Here is a 24,068-nt window from a genome sequence, read left to right as displayed (position 1 = left end):
GTAGCTGCCGAACGGATGAACCCCGGAATGCCGGATGATGATGAATGAAGTTAGTAGAGTGTTCTTAGCCATGTTTTATGAAAATCGGTCCACTATGTCGCGGTCGGGGGTTTTTTCAAAATTTTAATTTTGTGGTTAGGTTATAGACTTAGGTATCTTAAAGCTTTTACTTGTGACTCTCTAGGTAAAACTTACTTAGTCTTTCTATTAATTTTTGGTGAAAGTACGGTTTTTCTATGTATCTGTTCTTTGTTTACTGCCTTTGCTAATCAAATAACTTTCAATAGGCGTAGCAGAAGAAGCGTAATTAATGTTTGTCTTTGTCAAAGACACAATTTTGTATTCGTCACCAAAATGTTGTATGAATCTTGACCGATCAAATTACGTAGGTTATTTCTCGAGTGTAGTCAGGATTTCAGGAATGTTCGTCCGTCTTATTTAATTTTGGCGAACTGCCTGTGTTTTATCCCTCAATCAAATATTTTTTTTTTGTTTTTTTTTTGTAGTCGTAGGGCAAAAAACAAACATTCATAGGTTAAAATTAAGTCCAAGCAGCCATTTATTGGCCTTGTTGCTAAGGGTTATCAGGTCTTCTGGAGGTCCATTGGCATAGCGCGAGCGCGACACAGGGCAATCCTCTATTATGCGCTGGATTGTTTGTGCAGTCTCGCCACAATTGTTGCAAGCCGGGGACTCCACCCATCCACACAGGTGTTTGTTTATTTTTTTATACCTTCAAATGCGTCGGGGGAAAGTGGTTCCATCCGTTTGACGCCAGAGCTGGAGGCGTCCCCGTCGCTCGGCTTGTCGTAAATGCTCCTCTCACCTGAAAATAATAGAATTAGAATTACTAAATACATATAGTTTTTGCCCGCCGCTTCGCTCGCGTTAGAAAGAGACAAAAAGTAGCCTATGTCACTCTCCATCCCTTCAACTATCTCCACTTAAAAAATCATGTCAGTTCGTCGCTCCGTTTTGCCGTGAAAGACGGACAAACAAACAGACACACACACTTTCCCATTTATAATATTAGTATGGATACAGAAAATTTGCGAGTCAATTATTCTAGAACTCTCGTTATTCGGTGCTGTCTCTTTTTACTTTTAACTGTCAGAAATTACCGATGTCGTCAGGTGAACTGATAGCACAGTATAAGTAAGAGAGCTATCGTACAGTATGGCCACTCCCGCTTCCCGTTGAAAGTGCCGTTACCTCAGTGCCGCTCACCCGCTCTCGTTTTCATCATGTATATTTTTTCTTTTTTTTGATGTACTTTAACACTTAGAGACTATACATCTCTAAAATCTCTTATTAATCATAGTAGCTTTGTACTTTGTATAATTTATTGAAATGAATTTCCATAGAGTAGGTACCTAGTCTGTTAATTTAATATTTCTTTTTTTTGATGAATACTTTTGCTGATTAAATTGTATCTCGTTTTTTAATGCATGTTAATTATAAGATGTAATGTTTTGAAAAGAAGTGGCCCGCCGAGTTTCTTGTCGGTCCCATAGTGGATACCCCCCTCCAACTGAGGGGGGACTGAAATCTTCTCGAGGCTGAGGCGTAGGGTTAGAGCCGGCGTAGCTTTATTTGACGTTCATAAGCGCATTGTAATATGCCTACTTGAAAAAAAAAATATTTCATTTCATTTCATTTCATCTCACAGTGACCGCCTATCAAAAACGAGACTAGTCTGTTGTATATCTCACTCATACCAGCATGGTACGCGTTCGCCTACACGAGCTTATATTGTGTGCGTAGGAACGCGCCTTTTTCATATATTTGATCGCCATTGTCCGAGGTGTGCCGATAGTCAGTGAACCGCTTTAGGATATTTTATCATTGTTTTGCCTTTGTCCCAACTATCAAGAAAATAATATCCGAAATCTATCCGATAAATGTCCTGATAGATGGGCCTAAATTCCGCGACAAACATTCATATCTAATCTTATCAGTGCACTCTCAATAAAATACAGCTAAATTTTGTAAGAACGCATTGAATACTGAATATAAATTGAAATGGATGTTCTACAATGAGGGTCTCTTATTCCTAACGCTCAGCGTTCTGAGTTGTTGAACGTATTGTATTCATTTTTAGAGTAGGTAGGGATGTAGTATTATGTTGATAGGTACTTTGTATATATGCCGATGCACTTTAGTTGTGTTTGTCTACCTATTTCTCTCTCTCAGTTATTCGAAGGTTAGCTGGAAGAGATCCCTTAAAGGGATAAGCTCGCCTTTGTACATAACCATTATAATTTTTCACTGTACTTGTAATTTGTCTGTGCAATAAAGTGTTTACTACTACTACTAAATGCTGATATTTGATAAGTCCAAATGACCAAAGAAAAAGAGGCTGTCCTGTGTAGTATCAAATAGTCAAAAAGTTGGCGCTAATTAGAAAATGTGGAGTGGGTCCAATGTTGACTAGGCACCTTTTTTTTTTGAGATAGGAGCAAACGAGCAGACAGGTCGCCTGATGCCGCCCATGGACACCAGAAACATCAGAAGTGTTGGAGGTGCGTTGCCGGCCTTTAAGATTCGTCCGTCAGCATTTGTCCGGGAAACAAAAGATGCAGCAGGGCTAGCTCATGATAATCTTGATTGGCGGAAGATTATTTTGCCACGACATAGACTAGCCATCTTTATGTCGCACTGTCGTCCCAGTCATGATATGCTAGCCCGCTTTGGTATTTTTTCTTTTATTATATAGCTATGAGACGTATTTTAACCCTTAAATGCATAATGTTGCCATTTGGCTACAATGTATGTATACTTTGTATATTTTGTATGTATGTATGTATATTTTGGCTAGTTTATAGCCAAAATATAAGCTGGACTTTTTATTTATTTTTCTTATATCCTACATCTCAATTACTAAATAAAAACATTATTTCCAACCATTTAAGAAAAAATGGCGGAAAAGTGTGAAAAAACTGGATGATGGTGATTTTTAGTACATGATTCAGGCAGATTTTTTCAGAGTTAGTAACTATTTTATGTTTAATCATTTTATCATAGGGGTTTCTCAAATAGTGTACCTTTTTAATAGTAAAAAAGTTTTCTTATAAATTTTACTAGTAATTATATATTTATTTAAGTAAGATTTGGCCTATTTTACTTCCAACACTGATTTAGTATTAAAATCGATGTTAAATATTTTTTTATTATTTTTCCTAGAGTCAGAAAACCATTGTCTATCACATTATTAATTTCTAGTTAAAAGAAAAAAATCATGCATTTAAGGGTTAACCCTGGTCTGGTTCAATTTTGCGTTCGACTCAGTAATCCAACTGCAATGACACGGTCTGCTTACGATAAGATGTGATCATGACAATGACAGTCCAAATCGCTCAAGTGTGGTGGCCGAACGTGATAAAGTGCTGGTTGAAATGGACGAGTTTTTGGGCAAAAAATATTCTTTGAAATCTTCGGAGAAGTTTGAAGAATACCTCGAATTCATTGGTGAGCCAAAATTATAAGTAAAAAAAGCAAACATTATATAATAAATAAATATACAGTACAGACCCTTTGTTATCAATGTAAACAATGAAGTTATAAAAAATCAGGTCACCAAATATAGCGTTAAAATGTTTATTAACAATAATAAAGTTAAAACATGCAATGAAAAACAATTTAAATTTAAGCTCCTTTACAAAAAATCCTTTTGTTTAAGTACATAGACAAAAATAAAAAACAATCAGAATAACTTCATTTTAGTGCCATCTATAGTAAGACGCTTGTACTACTTACAACGATAAAGTTGTTATGAAATGGTATAGTCAACCGATCAATGTTTGCTGTAATACCTTTGCCACTTAGTACACAGAGATCCTGGTAGGTGGCAGTAAAATCATTCAAATGAATGACATAAAAAAACAGTTATTTGGATGCAGTTTAGCAAAGGAGGAGCAACACAAGATTAAGATTTTAAATATACCTTATATTATCCATACTAACATTATAAATGGGAAAGTGTGTGTGTCTGTTTGTTTGTCCGTCTTTCACGGCAAAACGGAGCCACGAATTGACGTGATTTTTTAAGTGGAGATAGTTGAAGGGATGGAGAGTGACATAGGCTACTTTTTGTCTCTTTCTAACGCGAGCGAAGCCGCGGACAAAAGCTAGTTCATTATACAATAATACCTTAGCAAAGAATCAGTAATAGTAATAATACCGTTAACCGTAGATACGTCGAGAAAACATTTTTTAAAATTTGTTTCGAATAAATTTGAAAGTTGAAAATGTCTGCCTTGGGTGAGACTTGAACTCATGACCTCTGGATCGATACTCTAGGGCTCTGCCAACTGAGCCACTAAGACTTCAACCAAGCTAGCGAAATTTTCCACCACTTAGTAGTAGTAGTAGTAGTAACTCTTTATTGTACAAAAACACATAAAAAAATAGCATACATAGAGATGTGAAGTACAAAGGTAAACTTATCCCTTTGAGGGATCTCTTCCAGTTAAATGTTCCAGTTAAGTCTTAGGTCAATGGGACCCGTAGCGACATTTAACGTAAGAGTATTAAAACAAACTTAAAAAAAAATTAAGTTTGACAACGGCTCATGATCATGATCGAACGGTGTAGTCAGGGACCAAACGACCTCTTTTACAAAAAGTCGTCGACATCTCTTCTAAATACCTAAAACAGGTATGGATGTGTTCCTCGTTATCTCCAGATTACGAATTGACCTGTTTTAGTTTAAGGAGGGGGGACGGGTTGAGAAAAAGGGGGAGAAAGATGGCGGCCGACCATCATAGATATTTATTCACATCTCGAGTCCTATGGCACCAATCTGTTCGTGCAAGGTGTCGTTTGAAAGCTTATTAAACCTACTTTAATTGTTTTTAAATAACTATACTCATAAAAGTAACCGTTTACGAAATATTTGAAAATATGTGTTTTTTTATCGCGCATTAATTGCACAAGTACTAGAAAAAATGCGTCTAACTCAATAAACAATAACTTTACCGCAATTGATGTTATTATAAAATTTTCGCGTCTATTCATGCTCTTTCTAAAAATATAAGTTTCATTGGTATATGATAATATATAACCATGTAATTACGAATTTGGTTTAGCAGGAGTCACTCTGCCCGGTCGCAGAAATGGGCGCTGACCGTAGTAAAGTATTCAATATTTTTGAGGTCCTATTTTACGGATCCATATGCGAGAGGTATCGTTTCAAAGCTAATTAAACCTACTATATTTTTTTATAAATAACTATAATCATAAAGGTAGCTGTTTAGAAAATATTTGAAAATATGTGTTTTATAGACCATGAGTCGCACAAGTACCTACTGGTAAAAAAGGCTTCTTAATCAATAAACAACAACTTTCCGGAATTGATGTTAGTATAAGATTTACGCGGAATTTCGTGTGCTTTCTAATAACATAAGTTTTATTGGTGTATGATATTATATAACCAAGTAATTACAAATATGGTTAAGTAGGGGCCACAGCGCCCGGCCACGTATGGATGCTGACCGTCGCCAAATTTTCTATATTTTTCAGATACTATTTTATTTAACAGGAATCTTTTGAAAGCATATTATGCGTACTATCATTGGTTCTCAATAATTTTAGTTGTAACTGTAGTATAGCTAACAAAATATTTGAAAATATGCATTGGAACCGATGTGAGTAAAACATGCTTCTAGCTCAATGAATTATATTTTTTCCGCAATTGATATAATAACAAAATAAACGGCGAAATGTATGACCTTTTCAAATAATAAGTTTTGTCAGTATTGCATAAAGAATTAATGTTAATTTATCCATCATACTCACTGCGCACCGTCATATACATGGATGACCATTTTCGTTCGTTGCCGTTTTCATAATTTTTAAGATTGTATCTTGGTGCATGACCAATAAACAATAACTTTACCGCAAATAATGTTATGATAAGATTTACAGGACATTTCATATGCTTTCTAAAAATATAAGTTTTATTGATGTATGATATTATACAACCAAGTAATTACGAATTTGGTTTAGCAGGTGTCACTGCACCCCCGTGACGTAAATAGGTGCTAACCGTCGCCTAATTTTATGTATTTCTCAGATCCTATTTTAGCGATCAATTTGTGAGAGGTATCATTTGAAAGCATATTATGCGTACTATCGTTACTTTTTAATAATTTTAGTCGTAATTGTAGAAGTTTACAAAATATTTGACAATATGTGTATTTTTACTGTATATGAATAGCATTCGCACTGATACGAGTGAAACATGCTTCTAGCTCAATAAATTATATTTTTCCGCAATTGATATAATAACGAAATGAACCGCAAAATGTATGGCCTTTACAAAAAATGAGTTTTGTTAGATTTGCTTAAACAATTAATGTTAATTTGTCCACCATACCCACTGCGCACGGTCAATCGTCATATAAACGGATGTCCCCCGCCGTTGCCTTAATTTCTTCATCATTTTACAGATTTTATTTTACTGATCAATTAAGTATATAAGTAAATTCGATACGTGATAGATTATATTTATTATGAATATACGATTAGTGAAATAAAATCTGAAAAATCATGAAAAAAGGCAACGACGGTGGACACCCATTTATATGATGGTGCGCAGTAGGTGAGCTGAACAAATTCAAATAAATTGTTTATGCAATACAAACCAAACTTATTTTTTGTGTAAGTCATACATTTTTCGTTTATTTTGTTATTATTTCAATTGCGGAAAACTATAATTTATTGAGCTAGAAGCGTGTCTTATCAATGCCAATGCTATTCATGCACAGTAAAATACACATATTACTAATCAAATATTTTGTAAACTTCTACAGTTTCGACTTGAAATATTAGAAATAAAGATAGTACGCATAATATGCTTTCAAATGATACCTCTCACAAATTTATCAGTAAAATAGGATCTGAGTAACGTAGAAAATTTGGCGACGTCAGTCAGCACCCAATATCGTGACAGGGCGCAGTGACACCTGCTAAACCAAATTCGTAATTACTTGGTCATATATTATCATACACCAATAAAACTTATATTTTTAGAAAGCGCATGAAATTTCGCGTAAATTTTATAATAACATTAATTGCGGTAAAGTTATGGTTTATTAAGTTAGAAGCATTTTTTATCTGTATATGTGCAACTCGTGCTCGAAAAAAAAACTCATGTTTTCAAATATTTTGTAAACAGCTACCTTTATAACTATAGTTATTCAAAAATAATTATAGTAGGTTTAATTTTCTTTCAAATGATACCTCTTACATATGGATCCGTAAAATAAGAACTTAAAAATATTGAATACTTTACTACGGTCAGCGCTCATTTTTATGCGACCAGCGGAGTGACCACTACGAAACAAAATTCGTAATTTAATGGTTATATTATCACTTACCAATAAAACTTATATTTTTAGAAAGCTCATGAATAGTCGCGTAAATTTTATAATAACATCAATTGCGGTAACGTTATTGTTTATTGACTTAGAAGCATTTTTTACCAGTACTTGTGCGATTCATGCTCGATAAAAAACACATATTTTCAAATATTATGTAAACAGCTACTTTTAATACTATAGTTATGTGTAAACAATTATAGTAGGTTTAATTATCTTTCAAACGATACCTCTCACATATGGATCCGTAAAATAAGACCTCAAAAATATTGAATACTTTACTACGGTCAGCGCCCGTTTATGCGACCTGGAGGATAACCCCTGCCAAACAAAATTCTTAATTATATGGTTATATATTATCATATACCAATGAAACTTATATTTTTAGAAAGAGCATGAATAGACGCGAAAATTTTATAATAACATCAATTGCGGTAAAGTTATTGTTTATTGAGTTAGACGCATTTTTACTAGTACTTGTGCAATTCATGCGCGATAAAAAAACATATATTTTCAAATATTTCCTAAACGGTTACTTTTATGAGCATAGTTATTGGAAAACAATTAAAGTAGGTTTAATAAGCTTTCAAATGACACATCGCACGAACAGATTGGTGCCATAGGACTCGAGATGTGAATAAATATCTATGATGGTCGGTCGTCATCTTTCCCCCCTTTTTCTCGACCCGTCCCCCCCTCCTTAAACTAAAACAGGTCGATTCGTAATCTGGAGAGAACGAGGAACATATCCATACCTGTTTTAGGTATTTAGAAGAGATGTCGACGAAAATCGTGAAGGAGACGACTTGTGGCCAAATTGGCTCTAGACTAGTGTTGTCCCTTTAATGCATGTCACTATCCTTTCCTATTTATTAACTACTATTTAGTAGTGAACGCAAAAAAATCGTGTAGTCGTGCCAACCGTAATAATAGCTATTTAATACTAGTAGTATTAGTGATTCTATTTTCTAAATTCACTATCCTTCCAAAGTATTTTTCATCTTTACAGGTAAAAACTATTTCCAAAGAAAAGCGGCCCTGTCCTTAAGTCAAGAGAACTGGTTAACCAAAGATGAAGCAGGAGCGTACACATTCCATTTCCACTCAACTTTCGCCAGCGCTTCTACAACCTTTATATCAGGAGAAGAAGTGGAGGAAACCAGACCTGATGGTGTGAAGGTAAAGCCAAGGTGCAATTGAGCTGGTCTACACGGCATCATGTTATTTTCTTATAAGAGTATGTATTTATAAATACAGGACATGTACTATCATCTGCAAAAGTGCATGGAAAAATTATGAATGAATTCATTGATGACTTCGATGCACTTTTGCAGCTGATTGTACATAATAGGCTAGTTTCCTACACTTAAAATAAAATATTTTATTCAGTGCACGAAATAAAGCACCGCATAATTAGAAGAATAATTTTTAAGAAAAAAAAACCGTCGCCTTTCGGGTTCTGGTGAAAGCTACTTGCGAATGTTGGATTATGTAGAAATGTGTAAGTATTTTTTTAAAACTGCTTTTAATGCTTTAATAATTAGATGGCAACACAAATGAATATACGTATAACGTTAAGGTTTGAGGAGTTTCCTCAATTCCTCATGAATCCGATTATATTATAAGAAATCGAAGCTTGACAAACTTTGACTTCAAAACTCAATATGTTTAACAAACATAACTAAATAAATGTCACTGTTCTGAACTTAAATGCATGCTTTTCTTACAAAAATACCAAAGTCACTATGAGTGTGCCGTTCAGGTTTGAGGAGTTTGGTTCTGACTATCATCAGCAGTTCCACTGCACCAAACACAGAGAACCTCCTATAGAGTGGCAATCTTGTATATTTTGTTCGCGATACGAGTCACCAGTGTTTGGGGTGCGAGGAGCGGGCGGGGAATGTGTTAAGCGCGCTGTGATTGGCCGTTTCAAGGACGGCGGGCAGTCGCGCCAGATGAAAAGGGACAGAAGTATGACTGTCCCTCTACTGACGCGTAAGTGGCCAATGTAAGTTGACCTATGCCGGCTCTGAATAAATTATAAATATGACTTATTTGTGGAATGTAATGCCGTCTGTTTTAATTTGAGCTTCTTGTTACCTTTCCACACCATTTCACACTACAGGTGGACATCTTTAAGGCATCAAAATACCCTTTTCCAGTTTTTTAGTGCGAAAAACACACGCTGCTTTCGGCTCTGTTACTTGGTCGATACTGATCGGGCACGGCAAGCGCCCGCGCTTATATCAGTGCAAATACTAGGAAGGCTGGCGACCGCGAGTCGTCTTGTAATGGATGTCTATAGGGGTTGGTCTGTGGCACCAAATGTCACTGTTCTGGACGAAAGTGCATGCTGTTCTTATAAAAATGGCAAAGTCACTATAAGCGTGCCGTTCAGATTTGAGGAGTTTGGTTCTGGTCATCATCAGCAGTTCCACTGCACCAAATGTCACTGTTCTGGACGAAAGTGCATGCTGTTCTTATAAAAATACCAAAGTCACTATAAGCGTGCCGTTCAGATTTGAGGAGTTCGGTTCTGACCATCATCAGAAATTCCACTGCACCAAATGTCACTGTTCTGGACGAAAGTGCATGCTGTTCGTATAAAAATACCAAAGTCACTATAAGCGTGCCGTTCAAATTTGAAGAGTTCCGTTCTGGCCATCATCAGCAGTTCCACTGCACCAAATGTCACTGTTCCGTACCTAAATGCATGCTGTTCCTTTAAAAACACAAAAATCACCATATGTATGCCTTTCAGATTTGAGGAGTTCCCTCGATTTCTCCAGGATCCCATCATCAGAACTGGGTTCTGAGAAAAATGGGACCAATCTGTGTGCATATACATTCAATCAAAAAAAAAATTTCAAAATCGGTCCAGTAACGACGGAGATATCGAGGAACAAACATAAAAAAAAAAAAAAACATACAGACGACTTGATAACCGTCCTTCTTGAGATATGAGGCGACGGTTAAAAATATGGACAGTAGTCATGTTTCAACATAATTTCTATTTAATAAGTCACAGAGGAAGATCTAAAGTAAATGAATTGACCATGACGTCACTCCTCACTATTTCATAGTAATTTCATATTAGCAAATCGTTTCGACAGTTCTTAAAAAGAAGCTAATTTGACTAGTAGGAAACTTATTCTCCATCTAGGGGGTACATATTTCAACGTTTTTAGATATTGAATAGTTATTTATGTAATACTGCAGACTCTGTCTAATGAAAGTACAGAAGAGACTAAGAAATAGAATAGAAGGAGCAAAGCTACAAATTAAAGACTAGACAAAGAATATCAATTCTGTGTTTTATTGCAGGTGAAAGCGTTAATTACAATAGAGGGCAACAAAATGACCCACATACAGACGGAGGAAAACGGAAGAATCTCAAAACACGAGCGTGTGTTTACTCCAGACTCGATGACAGTGGTAAGTCACAGTACGAATCCATACTAATATTATAAATGGGAAAGTGTGTGTGTCTGTTTGTTTGTCCGTCTTTCACGGCAAAACGGGGCGACAAATTGACGTAAATTTTTAAGTGGAGATAGTTGAAGGGATGGAGAGTGACATAGGCTACTTTTTGTCTCTTCCTAACCCCCCCCCCCCCACTTCCCGAAAAAGGGGGGTGGAATTTTATATGGAGCCTTCCGCAATTTTCGAATTTAACGCGAGCGAAGCCGCGGGCAAAAGCTAGTAGTACGTAAAGGAGAGAAGTTAACAGTGTTACTTAAGATGTTAAGATAGAAGAAACAAATTCATCTATTTGTATGGCGGCCGAGCGTGTCGGATTTTGTACTAAGTTGTTACCTACTTGCCTTGCCTGTGATTTTAAATATGTCTCAGGCCCTTGAGTGTTCATAATTTTTGTGTTGTTGCAATTAAATATCAGGAAACGAGGCATTTTTATTGTTTTTGTCGAGCTGCAAGCTGCGATTAAAGATGGACAACTCAGTGGATTTTAATGAGTTCATTTGACACGCTAAGTAGATACGTTTGCCACCAGTGGGCTTGATCGCTTTTTTTTTAGTGTATGGTATCTATTTCAGTTCATAATTTATATATAGTAGTATTATTACAAAAAAAAACAAATCAAAAAATATTTAATAAAAAATAATTTGATTTGTTCCCTACATCGTTATTATTGGTAATATTTACAATTTTCATGTTCGATGTGTTGATGAACATACTTAGACGGTCGTTTTATAGCTGAATAAAAGCAAGAGAATATGAATAGAATACAAACTTTTTTTTCTATAACTATGCTTTTTAAACAAAAGAAATATAATACTGTATATTTTTGAATTAAACGTTATTGTTTCAGATAACCACATTCACAACTATCTATGGTGCCGAGAAAACTGCAATAAGACACTATGCTTTAGTTGAATGATATTAGAATAGAAAAACATATATTATGACAGAAATGCATATGTACATAAATATAATTATATATTTAAGGCTAATTCAGATATGTGCAATGAAATTTTTGAAACGGAATTTCAGAGCAGTTTTATGAAATAAACCTACGGAAGCGGATCATATTGCGTGTAATAGGGACGACGACTATTTTCGCTTTTTCTAATTAATGAAAAAGTACAAAGATATAGAGCATAAAAGTTCCGGAGTGGGGGCTTGTGACGTCACTTCTAATCTAAGTAATAAATGTACGCACGGTACCGTAGTAATTTTTCGTTTACGAGAAAAAAGAAAAAAAAAAAAACGAGTCTAAAATTCTTTGATAATCTAACTGACGGACTAATTAGTCTTTTGTGTCGTCACGCCTATTTACAGTCACCCTTTATAGAATAGAATTTATATTATATAGGATTCGAAACATAGGGATGTCATTATAAATTCATTATACGCGAGTGAATTTTATGGCAATGGATTATTCCATTGCCATAAAATTCACAATACATATATGTATATATGTTTTTAAAAGTATTTTAGGTTTTTAATTGACTACTTACTCAGTGCAGAACTGCCACCGATACAGGATGTAAAACTACACGCTCGAATTATTTAGTCGGCCGACTGTCGAGTGTGTAAATAAAAGAGCCCGCTGACTATCGGTTTGCAATAAATTTTATAAAAATGTCCGGGTTTTATTTTTCTTTAATGTTGAGAAAAAATTGTTCCGAAATAAAACTGGTGACATATATTTTAGTGATACATAGACTAAATATACGGATAAGTGTGTCATTCGGGGAAGGGTGTCTGGCTGGACTTAACATTTGGCCTGTTTAAACAACGTTCAGTGTTTATTGAGAGTTCATAATTATGTTTAGAAATATTCGTGAGACGTAGCAAAAAGTATAAACTAGCTAAAACAATTGTGAGAATGAGTAAAAAGGCAAGACACACTTATTTCCGTATTGACCCAACCTCTTCTAAGAGATATGTATGTAATTCGTATTTATCAAAAAAGAAATGTATACGTATTTTTATTATTTTCGTATTATACAAGGTGAAATAAAAAGGACCGTTAAACTTAGCATAGTGACTTTTGAGGTCATAATATGGGGTTACCCGCATCTGGCAGAATAATTTTAGTCCGAAACACACTTCGCATAACATGTTTCGCAGAAACACTTTCGGTCGAATGGTAATTTTGCAGAAAACTTAGTTGGCATTATTACTACCACGCATAAGATACATTTGGCAGAATATTGTTTTACAGAACATTACTTTGGTCGACTTTGATTCAGCATAATTGTATGTACCATAATAATCTTATAGCATAATATTACATTAGCAGAATTATTACTCGCTATCAGAAAAGAAAAACTGCCCCAGAGTCACCGTTAGGTACGACGACGAGCGAAGCGAGGAGGAGTGTTAGGTATCTTGCATCCCCAACACATCCAACTCGCTATCAAAAAGCAAATTACAACTTTATGCCGCCTAAATATTACGCACAAATATTATCTGCAAATGTATTGTTCGACTTGAAGACTATTATGCTCATCAACATTATGACAACAGACGATTCGGTATTACAAAAATCTGCGAAATGATTTGTGCCAAAGCATATTCTGCGTAAGGTGTTTCTGCCAAACTTGACTTCTGCCAAGAACTATATTACCTATACGAATTAAATATATGCGTAAAAAGTTTCTGCCAGATAATAGTGAACCCATAATATGTCATAATGAACAACTTTTATTATCGCACCAATGCTGAAATCGCAAAAAAAATTTGGCTCTTTCATACATTTCGACTGTCATGATGCCGCTCATTTCTATGGAACAGTAATTTTTTTTTCGCTATTTCAGCATTGGTCCCATAATAAAAGTTGTTGATTATGACCTCAAAAGTCACTATGCAAAGTTTGAAAAACAATTTTATTTCACCTTGTATATTTATGAGAAAATATACATGTTCCTTCGTGAAGACGTGCTATGTTCGTAGCTCTATGCTGTAGCCATAACCACCTGTATCACTCTGCATGTAAACATTTAATAATTCGTAGAGGTGTAGGAAATATGCATTATCTCAATAAATTTTACTGTAATTCATAAATAGTTGTTTCAAATTAATAAATGTACTAACCCCACTTGAATACGTCTTATAAGTAGGTACTATCATCTAAATACTACATTTTAGAACCAAAAGTAGTATTTTTTTCTGTTCAGACATCGACTATGTTTAATTGTTCTAAGTATCGTCACCGAACTATTATTTAATGTCGACGACTATGAAAGTTACACTATGTTTCGATTCCAAGATCTTTGAAGAAGAGTTATTTCAAATGACGCAATTACCTCAAGGTGACCCTGTCTTTTCATAGTTAAAACAATTATCCAGCAAGCCCTACCCTTCTCAATATCCTTTGCCCATTAAATATTAGATTACACCAAAAATTAAGCCTCACTATTAAATCGTTGCCATAATCAAATTTCGGCCTAATCCCATATCGACTTTCACTTTACATGGCTCAGCAAACCAGAACGCTCTCCAGGGCACTTTCCAAAACACGATTCCCTATTCCATTAGACCCTCCCGAAGTTATCTCGCGTTATTTACATCGCCTGACCGTATCGTCTTATGTACCCCCTATGTGTATCACCCTCCTTAGTACATAAGTAAGGGAACTGAGACCGTACAGGCTTGTTTTAAGGTCGGCATTGGTTGGTGGTGTGTGGGGTGGCGCGGGTTGGGTAGCGGTGTCGTCGCCATGGCAACGCGGCGCCCGGACAGCGGATCGTGACGCCCGCAGTGTCGGCCGCCGCGCCCGCACCCCGCCGCGCAAGTGACACGCGCTGCAAAAAAGCACAACCACCCTGTATGTGGGGTGACAATGCTGTCGGAATTTCGTAGGATTTTAAAATGGTGTTAGGAACTTTACGACCTCTAAACTCCAGAGACAGAAAGAACATAAAAGGCCCGCAGATACGACACGCCGTACGATATCGACCTGTCCGTTATTCGGTACAGTTACATATCGTGTGGCAAACTGATATCAAATCTGTAGGCTTCATTATATGATTAACACCGATTTTCTGTGTCAATGTAGTGGCAATGTCAATCGGTGTATGTATTTAAGTACCTAGTCTAAGAAATTTAACTCAAACACCGTTTAGACGTGAAACTTATTAAATTTATTTATTTATTACACTATTTCAAATAGCTTTCCTAGAAATATTGATATAAGGAAATGATGGATTAAAATTTAATCAATTTCAGGTTGTTTGGTGCTTGTTTATTTAGAGAATAACATAAGAATAAGTAAGAAATTAAGTCTCTGATTTTTTTATAGCCTGCTTGTGTATCTCCCACGTCCCACTGCTGAGCAAAGGCCTCTCCCCGTGATTTCCACAGCTCTCGTTGGTGTGCTAGTCTCTGATTTATTGTTGAAAAAACTTCGACTTTTTTTAACTCCCTGTGCACGATGGTAGCGAGACTGTTTTGAGACATGAGGGTAGAATTATAATTTATACTATATATATTAAACAATTTGAATTGATTTCAGAAATATTTGGAATTGTTCGTGTACCTAGAGATATTTGTTTTAGAATGTTTGTTGTCCGAATTATCCCAACGTCTCAATTGATTTCTGCTCTCTTTGAAATTGCATGAATCAGAATAGTTTATTTGCTAGAACACTTAAATTTACTTAATATTAACATATGGTACATGATGTTGAGGTACATTAGGTGACAGTATTTAGTCGGTGAACGACATGCATCAATTATAAAAAAACATTATAAAAACATTATGGATATGAATGGGCTTTTACGTCTTACAATAATTTTTGTATTGTGGACTATCCCAATGTCCAAGCCCTCATGGCGACCCTACCGCCCGCCCCGGGGTCGGATCGATGGCGGGAGGAGCTCGCACCTTTTGTTTAGGACCCCAGCCCCCCTCATTACCCGAGCCCCGTGTTTGCAAACGGTTTAGGCGCCTAAATGTAGGAAATGTCACGGTTTCACTTTTTATTATTTACCTCCGGCCGGAGAGTGCTTTTCAGAGTTTTAAATGCATTCTTTTGGGGTATGCTTAAGTATGCCTAAGAACTGGGCGCAAATGTGTTTTGAGAGCTTTTTCATGCCAAGACATGGACGTTACTTTTAGGAGGTAATTTTCAATAATAATCATTACGTCCCTATTATTAATTGGTGTAGTTTTTAGTTGCCTAAATGTAGGAAATATCACGCTTTCACTTTTTATTATTTACCTCCGGCCGGAGAGTGCTTTTCAGAGTTTTAGATGCATTCTTTTGAAATATTTTTGTGTGACTGAGAAGTTTCGGCGTAAATGTAATATATTTTTTACTACTTCTCATCAGAACATATAAGATATTTCTGACGCATAGTTTTCCATTATTTGCGACGCTGCTGAATGAATCTGACAATCTTATTTCTAGAGCCATAAGAGCGTGTGAGATATGTATGTATGTATGTAATTATGTATTTCAATGAACAGAGCAAAAACCCAGTTGATGACCAATCAAGCTGAGGATAGAATAGTGGTAGATGGGCAGGATATACAATACGTCAAGGAGTATGTTTACTTGGGCCAGATAGCATCCTTCGAAAACAGGCAGTCTGTCGAAATCGATAGACGTATCAAGAATGCCTGGAAGAGCTTCTGGTCCATGAAAGCGCTAATGAAGGGTGACCTTCCTCTGTGTCTTAAGCGCAAACTCCTTGACATGTGCATCCTGCCTATCATGACTTACGGGGCACAAACTTGGTCATTAACTGAGGCTCTAAAGTTGAAACTCAAGGTTTGCCAGCGAGCGATGGAGCGTAGTATATTAGGTGTTCGTAGAACTGACCGAATCAGAAACACGGAACTACGCTCCAGAACTGGAGTTGTAGATGTGGGCGTCAAGACCGCTAAGCTAAAGTGGGACTGGGCTGGACATGTCTGCCGCATGCACCCGGAAAGGTGGGCCAAAATATTTACAGACTGGGACCCGCGAAACACCATAGACGGGGCAGGCCGGGGTGCAGGCAGACCAAAAAGGAGATGGCGGGACGACCTGGACGCATTCTACCCGAAATGGTGGGAAAATGCCAACAACAGGGTCGAGTGGAGAAAGCGAGGGGAGGCCTTTGCCCAGCAGTGGGACACAAAAGAGGCTAATTAAAAAAATATATATATATCGTTGTCTGAGTACCACAACACAAGCCTTCTTGAGCTTTACCGTGGGGCTCAGTCAATCTGTGTAATAATGTCCTATAATATTTATTTATTTATTGTACATAAGACAAGTTAGGACATAGAAATACAGTATAGTTATGGTGTACAAAGGCGAACTTATCCCTATAAGGGATCTCTTCCAGTCAACCTTTGAGGGGATTGAGAGGAAAAACTAATTAAAACATGATACTATGAATACTATGTACAGAAAAGAAAAATTTATAGTTCAATTATTACCCCAGTAATATAGATATTTATGTAAACTTCATTTATCTGTTATTGTGACTGTACACGCGCTAACTTATTTAAAAAAGTAGCCCGCCCATTAACTTTGGCGGGCGATATTTTTGCCGCGGCAGCCTAATAAGGTTTCCCGGGAACGGAGCACGGGAAAATGAGACGAAAGTGAATTAAAACAGACAAACCGACAACTTCGTAATGGCAGTTGACTAGCTCCTTTTTAGGGTTCCGTAGTCAACTAGGAACCCTTATAGTTTCGCCATGTCTGTCTGTCCGTCCGTCCGTCCGCGGATAACCTCAGTAACCGTTAGCACTAGAAAAATGAAATTTGGTACCAATATGTATATCAATCACGCCAACAAAGTGCAAAAATAAAAAATGGAAAAAAATGTTTTATTAGGGTACCCCCCCTACATGTAAAGTGAGGGCTGATATTGTTTTTCATTCCAACCCCAACGTGTGATATATTGTTGGATAGGTATTTAAAAATGAATAAGGGTTTGCTAAGATAATTTTTGCAACTCTAGGCCTTGACTAACGCCGTGGCTTGCGTGGGCGACGGTCGCGCGATGGTCGCGCGACGGTGATGCGACGCATACGAAATCAAACCTTATCGATATGGAAGTAGACGATGCGATGAACGCGACGGCGACGGTCGCGCGACCGTCGCCCACGCAAGACACGGCGTAAAAGAAACCTACCATGACACTACATACTAAATTATAAAGCAATAACAGTTTGCGCATTTCGTCTAAAATACCGTAAAACAAGTGTTTTAACGTCCGAGTGGACGTAGTTTAGGAAAAAGAATCCAACCTACAACAAATTAACAATTTAATTTAAACTTTCTGTCAATATGAATAACCTAACCACAAAATTTAAATTTTGAAAAAACCCCCGAGCGCGACATATTGGACCGATTTTCATGAAACATGGCTAAGAACACTAAGCTTTCAGATTAAAAATAAACTAAATCGGTTCATCCGTTCGGGAGCTACGATGCCACAGACAGACACACACACATACAGACAGACAGACTGACAGACAAACAGACAGACACGTCAAACTTATAACACCCCGTCGTTTTTGCGTCGGGGGTTAAAAAATAATTATTTCAATGGCATTTTTTTGTGGACTGGATCCTTTTTCTAAACTACCTACGTCGACTTTTGTGTGTCATGAGTTGCCCAAAATCAGAAACTTAAAGAATTACTTGCATGTAAACGTTTTTAAAAATACACAGGAGGTGCGAACTAGCTTCCTGTAGTTTTAAAGCATGCCTTTTATAATGCTGATTGGTGTATAACGCTAATAATGCTTAGTTAAATAGACATTATGAATAAAATAACACAATCTTACGAGTATACAGAGATCTACTATTGATTAAGCCCCACAGAAAAGTTCAATAAGGCTTGTGTGTTGGGACTTAAACAAAAATATTATATAAATACTGTATTATACCTTGAAAGTAGCCAAGACGAATATAATAGTATAACATTTTATCTGAGTATTAATTCGTTTTAATCCATAGGCAACCCTATAGTCCGACGCTGCGCACGTGCGGCTGGTTTCTTTGTTTAAATTTTGTAGGCATTTAAAAAGGCGGCATTTCGTTAACATCAAAGCAGTGGGCCTTCTGTACTTGTACTATTATATATTCTGTGGTATAACAGCGTTTTGTCACAAATACTGAAAATACATAGACATTATCTGTGTAAAAATGTCTTATAATATAATATTTATTTATTTATTATAGTTACCGTGCGCGTGTTAAATTACTTGAATAGCATGATACTTATGCATAATAAATAGTAAGTATCATAATCAGTACGAATGTGTATGTATCAAACTTGTGGTCATTACTGACAATGAGTAACACTGCAGTCATAATCCTCTTTATTTATTAAACGCTAAAATGTCTTCTTTTCTGGTTTAGCCATAATAAATAAGCTACAGTTTTATTAATATTATTTACTTTGAAGTCTTTTAAATCTGAATGATATATTGTAATAAATTAATGTACCTATCTTTCAATTTCAATTCGAAATTGTAATTAGACTGAAATCGTATAAATCTTAATTTAATTTCTGTTAAATAATTGATGAACATATAATATTTACAATATTATTAACTAGTACCTATGTCTATGTTTACAAACTTTTAATTTTTTTTTCTTAAAAGTTTATTAGATTCCGGTTCAATTTGAAGACGCGTCCAATATTAGCTCTAAAACGATGTGTGAAAAGTGGCGCTATTTGAATACGTACATTCATTTCCCAAATCCCATTCATATCAAAGTATTAAATTTCGAATTGAGCCGTTCCTCGTGAGTGCTGTGTTCCGGTAATGTGAATTTAATCAGCCGTCGACAACGTATTCTCGGTACTGTAATTTTAACCCCCGACGCAAAAACGACGGGGTGTTGTAAAGTTTGACGTGTCTGTCTGTCTGTGGCATCGTAGCTCCCGAACGGATGAAACGATTTAGATTTAGTTTTTTTTTGTTTGACAGCTGAGTTAGCCGGCAATGTTCTTAGCTATGTTTCATGAAAATCTAATATGTCGGGGTTTTTTCAAAATTTTAATTTTCTGGTTAGGTTATTATGTAATAAAATGAAAGCATTGGTGTTTAATTAGTATCTAGTGTAGTCTATACATTTAATCGAACTAATTGTTCAGAGTTTAGATCGGTGTTGGTAAGATTTAATATGAAATGGTACAATGCCTTAAGGGCCTATTTTATTAACTAACTTTGATTAAATTCTCTACTATGGCTAAATAAACTAGAAAAATAGCTAAATTTCTCTTGTTGTTCCATCGGTATGAAGTTAAAAGGAACTTTGGCCTAGCATTTTCCGTTCATCCATATTTTACAGGGCCCTACTTTTATGAGCAATATTTAAATGAATAACATACTGTTCCATACTGTTGCACAAAAAACTTTACTTTTAAAAGTCGAAAGCCGTCGGTAAGCAAGTAGCAAAAACAAAATGAGCATCGCGGATCGATCGCAGTTGACGCTACGGGTGTCGGGCCCCGCCCACTATTCGCACGAGAAGTGACGATTGGCCGAGCGGAGACACGCACACATGCACAACCGGCGGTTTGAAAATATGGGGGACTTTCAGGATTCTAAATATACTTGGATCGAACGGTGTTGGTACTTAGGAGTAGATAGGTGTCTCTGTCTAAACACCGTTTTAAGGAAAAGTTTCTTTTTTGTTTAATCATTTCCGGAAGTTGAGGAAAAATGAGAATCGCTGGTTTGCAGATACAATGTAGGTACTTTCAGGATTCTAAAAATGTTTGGATGGAAATTAGTTTGCTCAACTAATTTAGATAAGTATGTAAACTTGAGTAAAAATGGGTACTCAGTAGGTAAATTACGAAAAATAATTCCGTTGTGCGTTTTCCAAATATTTTAGGTAAGTGTGTTCATGTGTTGGTGATTTATAGTCAAAATTCAAGTTTCACCTAGTTAACTTATTAGATTTTTAGGCGAATAGACACGTAGTACGTAAAGAACCCTCAGACATCATGGTGTTTTCTTATGTCAAAATTAGTAGGTAGGCTTTCCTTTTCTTGACATTTGAGTAACTGTGAAGCATCATTAAAATATAAGTTATATCAAGCAAAAAATCTGTAGAAAATATAATCTGTGCCTGTGAGTAGAATCACACATTTTTGGGTAAAACTTGAGGCCTATAACATCATATTTACTTACTTCCTTACTATAACTCCCGACCTCTTGATGACGTTGTTTCAAAATTGGGTTAAAACTTTAATGCTATCAAATTAACGAAGAGCAAATTTCATGTGCTATTTAAGTGTAGGACCACAGATGTCATATATACCATAGATCAAGCAAACGTATCTACTCAGCGTGTCAAATGAACTCAGTGAAATCCACTGAGTTGTCCGTCTTTACTCGCAGCTTGCAGCTTTCGGGCGTCAATTTTTGTAAGTTGAAGTCAACCAAAACATAAAAAATGCCTCGTTACGTGATATTCAATTGCAACAACACAAAAATTATGAACAATCAAGAGCCTGAGACATATTTAAAATTACAGGCAAGAATCAACTTCAGTACAAAATTTGACACGCTCGGCCCCTATACAAATATATGAATTTGTTTCTTCTATCTAAATTAAGTTCTGTGTGTAGGACGCAAGATATTCGAACGAAACTTAATTGAGGAAATGATAGAGCGTGTAGATGCGTCTATTGTCAAGACTTTAGTGTGTGTTCCGATATTTGTGAGAGCTTTGGCAGCTCGTGTAGTTACATCAATCTACACTACAGACAAGCTACAACCAGTCTTTGGCCCATCGGTGGAATGTTGCTAGTCTGTCGGTGTTTTACAGGTTGCACTTCGGGAAGCGTGCTCATGAGCTACACGGACTTATTCCACCGTCCCCATTCTACCATCGGATCGGACTCTTAGACGCACGGCCGGATTCCATCCTTACTTGGTAGATATTCAGCGAATTCGCACGAAGCGCTTTGCTTCTTCTTTTCTTATGCGCACTGCCAAGGAGTGGAATTTATTGCTAGTCGCCGGCTGGATTTTCGAGCTCATATAACCCGGCAATCTTCAAATCTATGGTGAACAGGCATCTTCTGGGCGAGCTCACTCTATCTTATGCCACGTATTTGCCTTTGGCTAGTCTGTGGCCAAGAGTAAGCCCATTTATAATTAAAAAGAGAAAAAGACAAGCAAAGTATTGGGTTGGCACAAAAGTAATGACACACTCTACAAAACTCTATACATTTCCTTTCTTAAGTTAATTGTTTTCGATAATATTCTAGTATGTTGTAGAACATTCTAGGTACTTCTAATGTGAGGGTATATAAAGCCGCCCTCGTGATTGGTTTAGTTAGATTGAAATAAAATGGACGAGCGACAAGTTCGAACACTTTACTTATACGAGTACTTGTTAGGCCACAGTGCGCGGGCTGCGGCTGACAATATCAACACTGCATTGGGCGCTGGAAGTACAAGCCATGCCACGGTGTCCAGATGGTTTGACCGTTTTAAATCAGGAGACAGGAGCCTTGAAAGTCAGTCACGCTCAGGGCGACCACCTGCATTCAATGATGACGATTTACGCCGCGAACTACAGTCGAATCCTGATGCTACTACTCGTGAACCCGCGGAAGCACTTAACTGCAGTCACCACGCTGTGGAATACCATCTGCATGAGCTTGGGTATCGAAAAGTTTTGGCTCGATGGGTACCGCACATCCTTACCGACACCAGTCGTGCAGTCCGTGTCGCCATCTATCAATCACTTTTGCTGCGACCCCGACGTAAAGAGTTTTTGACTGATCTGGTTACGGGAGATGAATCATGGATTTATTATGAGAACGATACACGTCGTGCTTTTTGGCTGCCTCGAGAAGAAACGCCACCAACTCAACCGAAGCTGAGTAAAAAGAACCGCTTAAAAGTTTTGCTTTGTTGTTTCTGGGACTCGCAAGGCATGCTGTTTCATGAACTATTACACAATGAAACTGTAAACGCTAACAAATATTCAACACAGCTCACCGAACTATCTTCTGCTATCAAGAAAAAACGACGAAGACGAGCCACTGTAATTTTACTACATGATAACGCTCGACCTCATGTCGTATCTACCGTTCGCGAACAGCTGCAGAACTTGGGCTGGGAGACGATACCCCACCCACCTTATTCTCCAGACCTCGCACCATCAGACTTTCATTTGTTTAGAGCCCTGAAACGACATTTGCGGGGTAAACAATTAAATGATTTCCATGATGTACAGGTGGAGTTGAACAACTTTTTCGAGGCACAGCCATCAGAGTTCTGGGCGAAAGGCATCCAAACTTTGCCGGATCGTTGGCAAGAAGTCATAGATGCTAATGGTGATTACATCATCGACTAAGCTTTTTGTATTGTAATAATAATAAAAAATATAAAACGTAAACCAAGTGTCTCATTACTTTTGTGCCAACCCAATAAGTATAAAAGCACTAAAGAACCTAAACAATGCGGAAACAAACTATACCAAGACACAGATGTACAAATGATCAGACAGAAACACAAAGAATCAATACAATTAACTACAGAAATATAAACCTTCTGCTAAGTGATTAATATCTTGACAAGCGTTGCAGATTTCTTGGCAGAATTACCACAGTTGCAATACACTAGATTCAAAAAAGAATATATTTTATATAAAGGGAATAAGTGCGTGTATAAAAGCAGATAAGGGTTGGTATTGTAACGCGCATTGCGCACGCAACTGCGCGCAATGCTCACGCGCCGATGCCTCTCCATATTCAAATTATCTGAGCTGTCGATCAGCTAGTGCGTTATGGCGGTCGGTTTGTGCACAGTACACAGTGTACGACGGAATGAGAAGTCGCTCAGACTCAGTTTACAAAAAAAAAAAACCGGCCAAGAGCGTGTCGGGCCACGCTCAGTGTAGGGTTCCGTAGTTTTCCGTATTTTTCTCAAAAACTACTGAACCTATCAAGTTCAAAACAATTTTCCTAGAAAGTCTTTATAAAGTTCTACGTTTGTGATTTTTTTCATATTTTTTAAACATATGGTTCAAAAGTTAGAGGGGGGGGGGACGCACTTTTTTTTCCTTTAGGAGCGATTATTTCCAGAAATATTAATATTATCGAAAAACGATCTTAGTAAACCCTTATTCATTTTTAAATACCTATCTAACAATGTATCACACGTTGGGGTTAGAATGAAAAAAAAAAATATCAGTCCCCACTTTACATGTAGGGGGGGTACCACAATAAAACATTTTTT

At 36.7% G+C, this 24,068-nt stretch overlaps 2 protein-coding genes across 5 annotated transcripts in view; one reads left to right on the top strand and one right to left on the bottom strand.

The window, feature by feature from the left end:
• The window catches only part of LOC125236395 (Fanconi anemia group J protein homolog), a 127,499-nt gene that overhangs the window by 42,419 nt on the left and 61,012 nt on the right, over nt 1-24,068 (bottom strand). For all 4 annotated transcript variants that reach the window (XM_048143179.1, XM_048143180.1, XM_048143181.1 and 1 more), the window contains exon 4: nt 734-826. In XM_048143179.1, the coding sequence (XP_047999136.1) occupies nt 734-826 (93 nt within the window). The remainder of the gene's footprint in view (nt 1-733; nt 827-24,068) is intronic.
• Nucleotides 3,362-11,885, top strand: LOC125236396 (fatty acid-binding protein, heart-like). Its single transcript, XM_048143184.1, has 4 exons — nt 3,362-3,468; nt 8,389-8,558; nt 10,704-10,814; nt 11,710-11,885. Exons 1-4 carry the CDS (start codon nt 3,396-3,398, stop codon nt 11,776-11,778), a joined length of 423 nt encoding a protein of 140 aa, XP_047999141.1. The 5' UTR covers nt 3,362-3,395; the 3' UTR covers nt 11,779-11,885.

This window comes from Leguminivora glycinivorella, chromosome 19 (genome assembly GCF_023078275.1).
Source record: "Leguminivora glycinivorella isolate SPB_JAAS2020 chromosome 19, LegGlyc_1.1, whole genome shotgun sequence".
NCBI classification, from domain to species: domain Eukaryota; kingdom Metazoa; phylum Arthropoda; class Insecta; order Lepidoptera; family Tortricidae; genus Leguminivora; species Leguminivora glycinivorella.
The sequence above is the reverse complement of the archived record's forward strand: the minus strand, read 5'-3'. Positions and strand labels throughout refer to the sequence as shown.

Bases quoted from the DNA above. Each gene is read 5' to 3' on its own strand.
- LOC125236396 (XM_048143184.1), top strand. From the start codon at position 3,396: ATGGACGAGTTTTTGGGCAAAAAATATTCTTTGAAATCTTCGGAGAAG. The intron at 3,469-8,388 runs GTGAGCCAAAAT...TCATCTTTACAG, and splicing joins AGAATACCTCGAATTCATTG to GTAAAAACTATTTCCAAAGA. The intron at 10,815-11,709 runs GTAAGTCACAGT...TTATTGTTTCAG, and splicing joins CTCCAGACTCGATGACAGTG to ATAACCACATTCACAACTAT.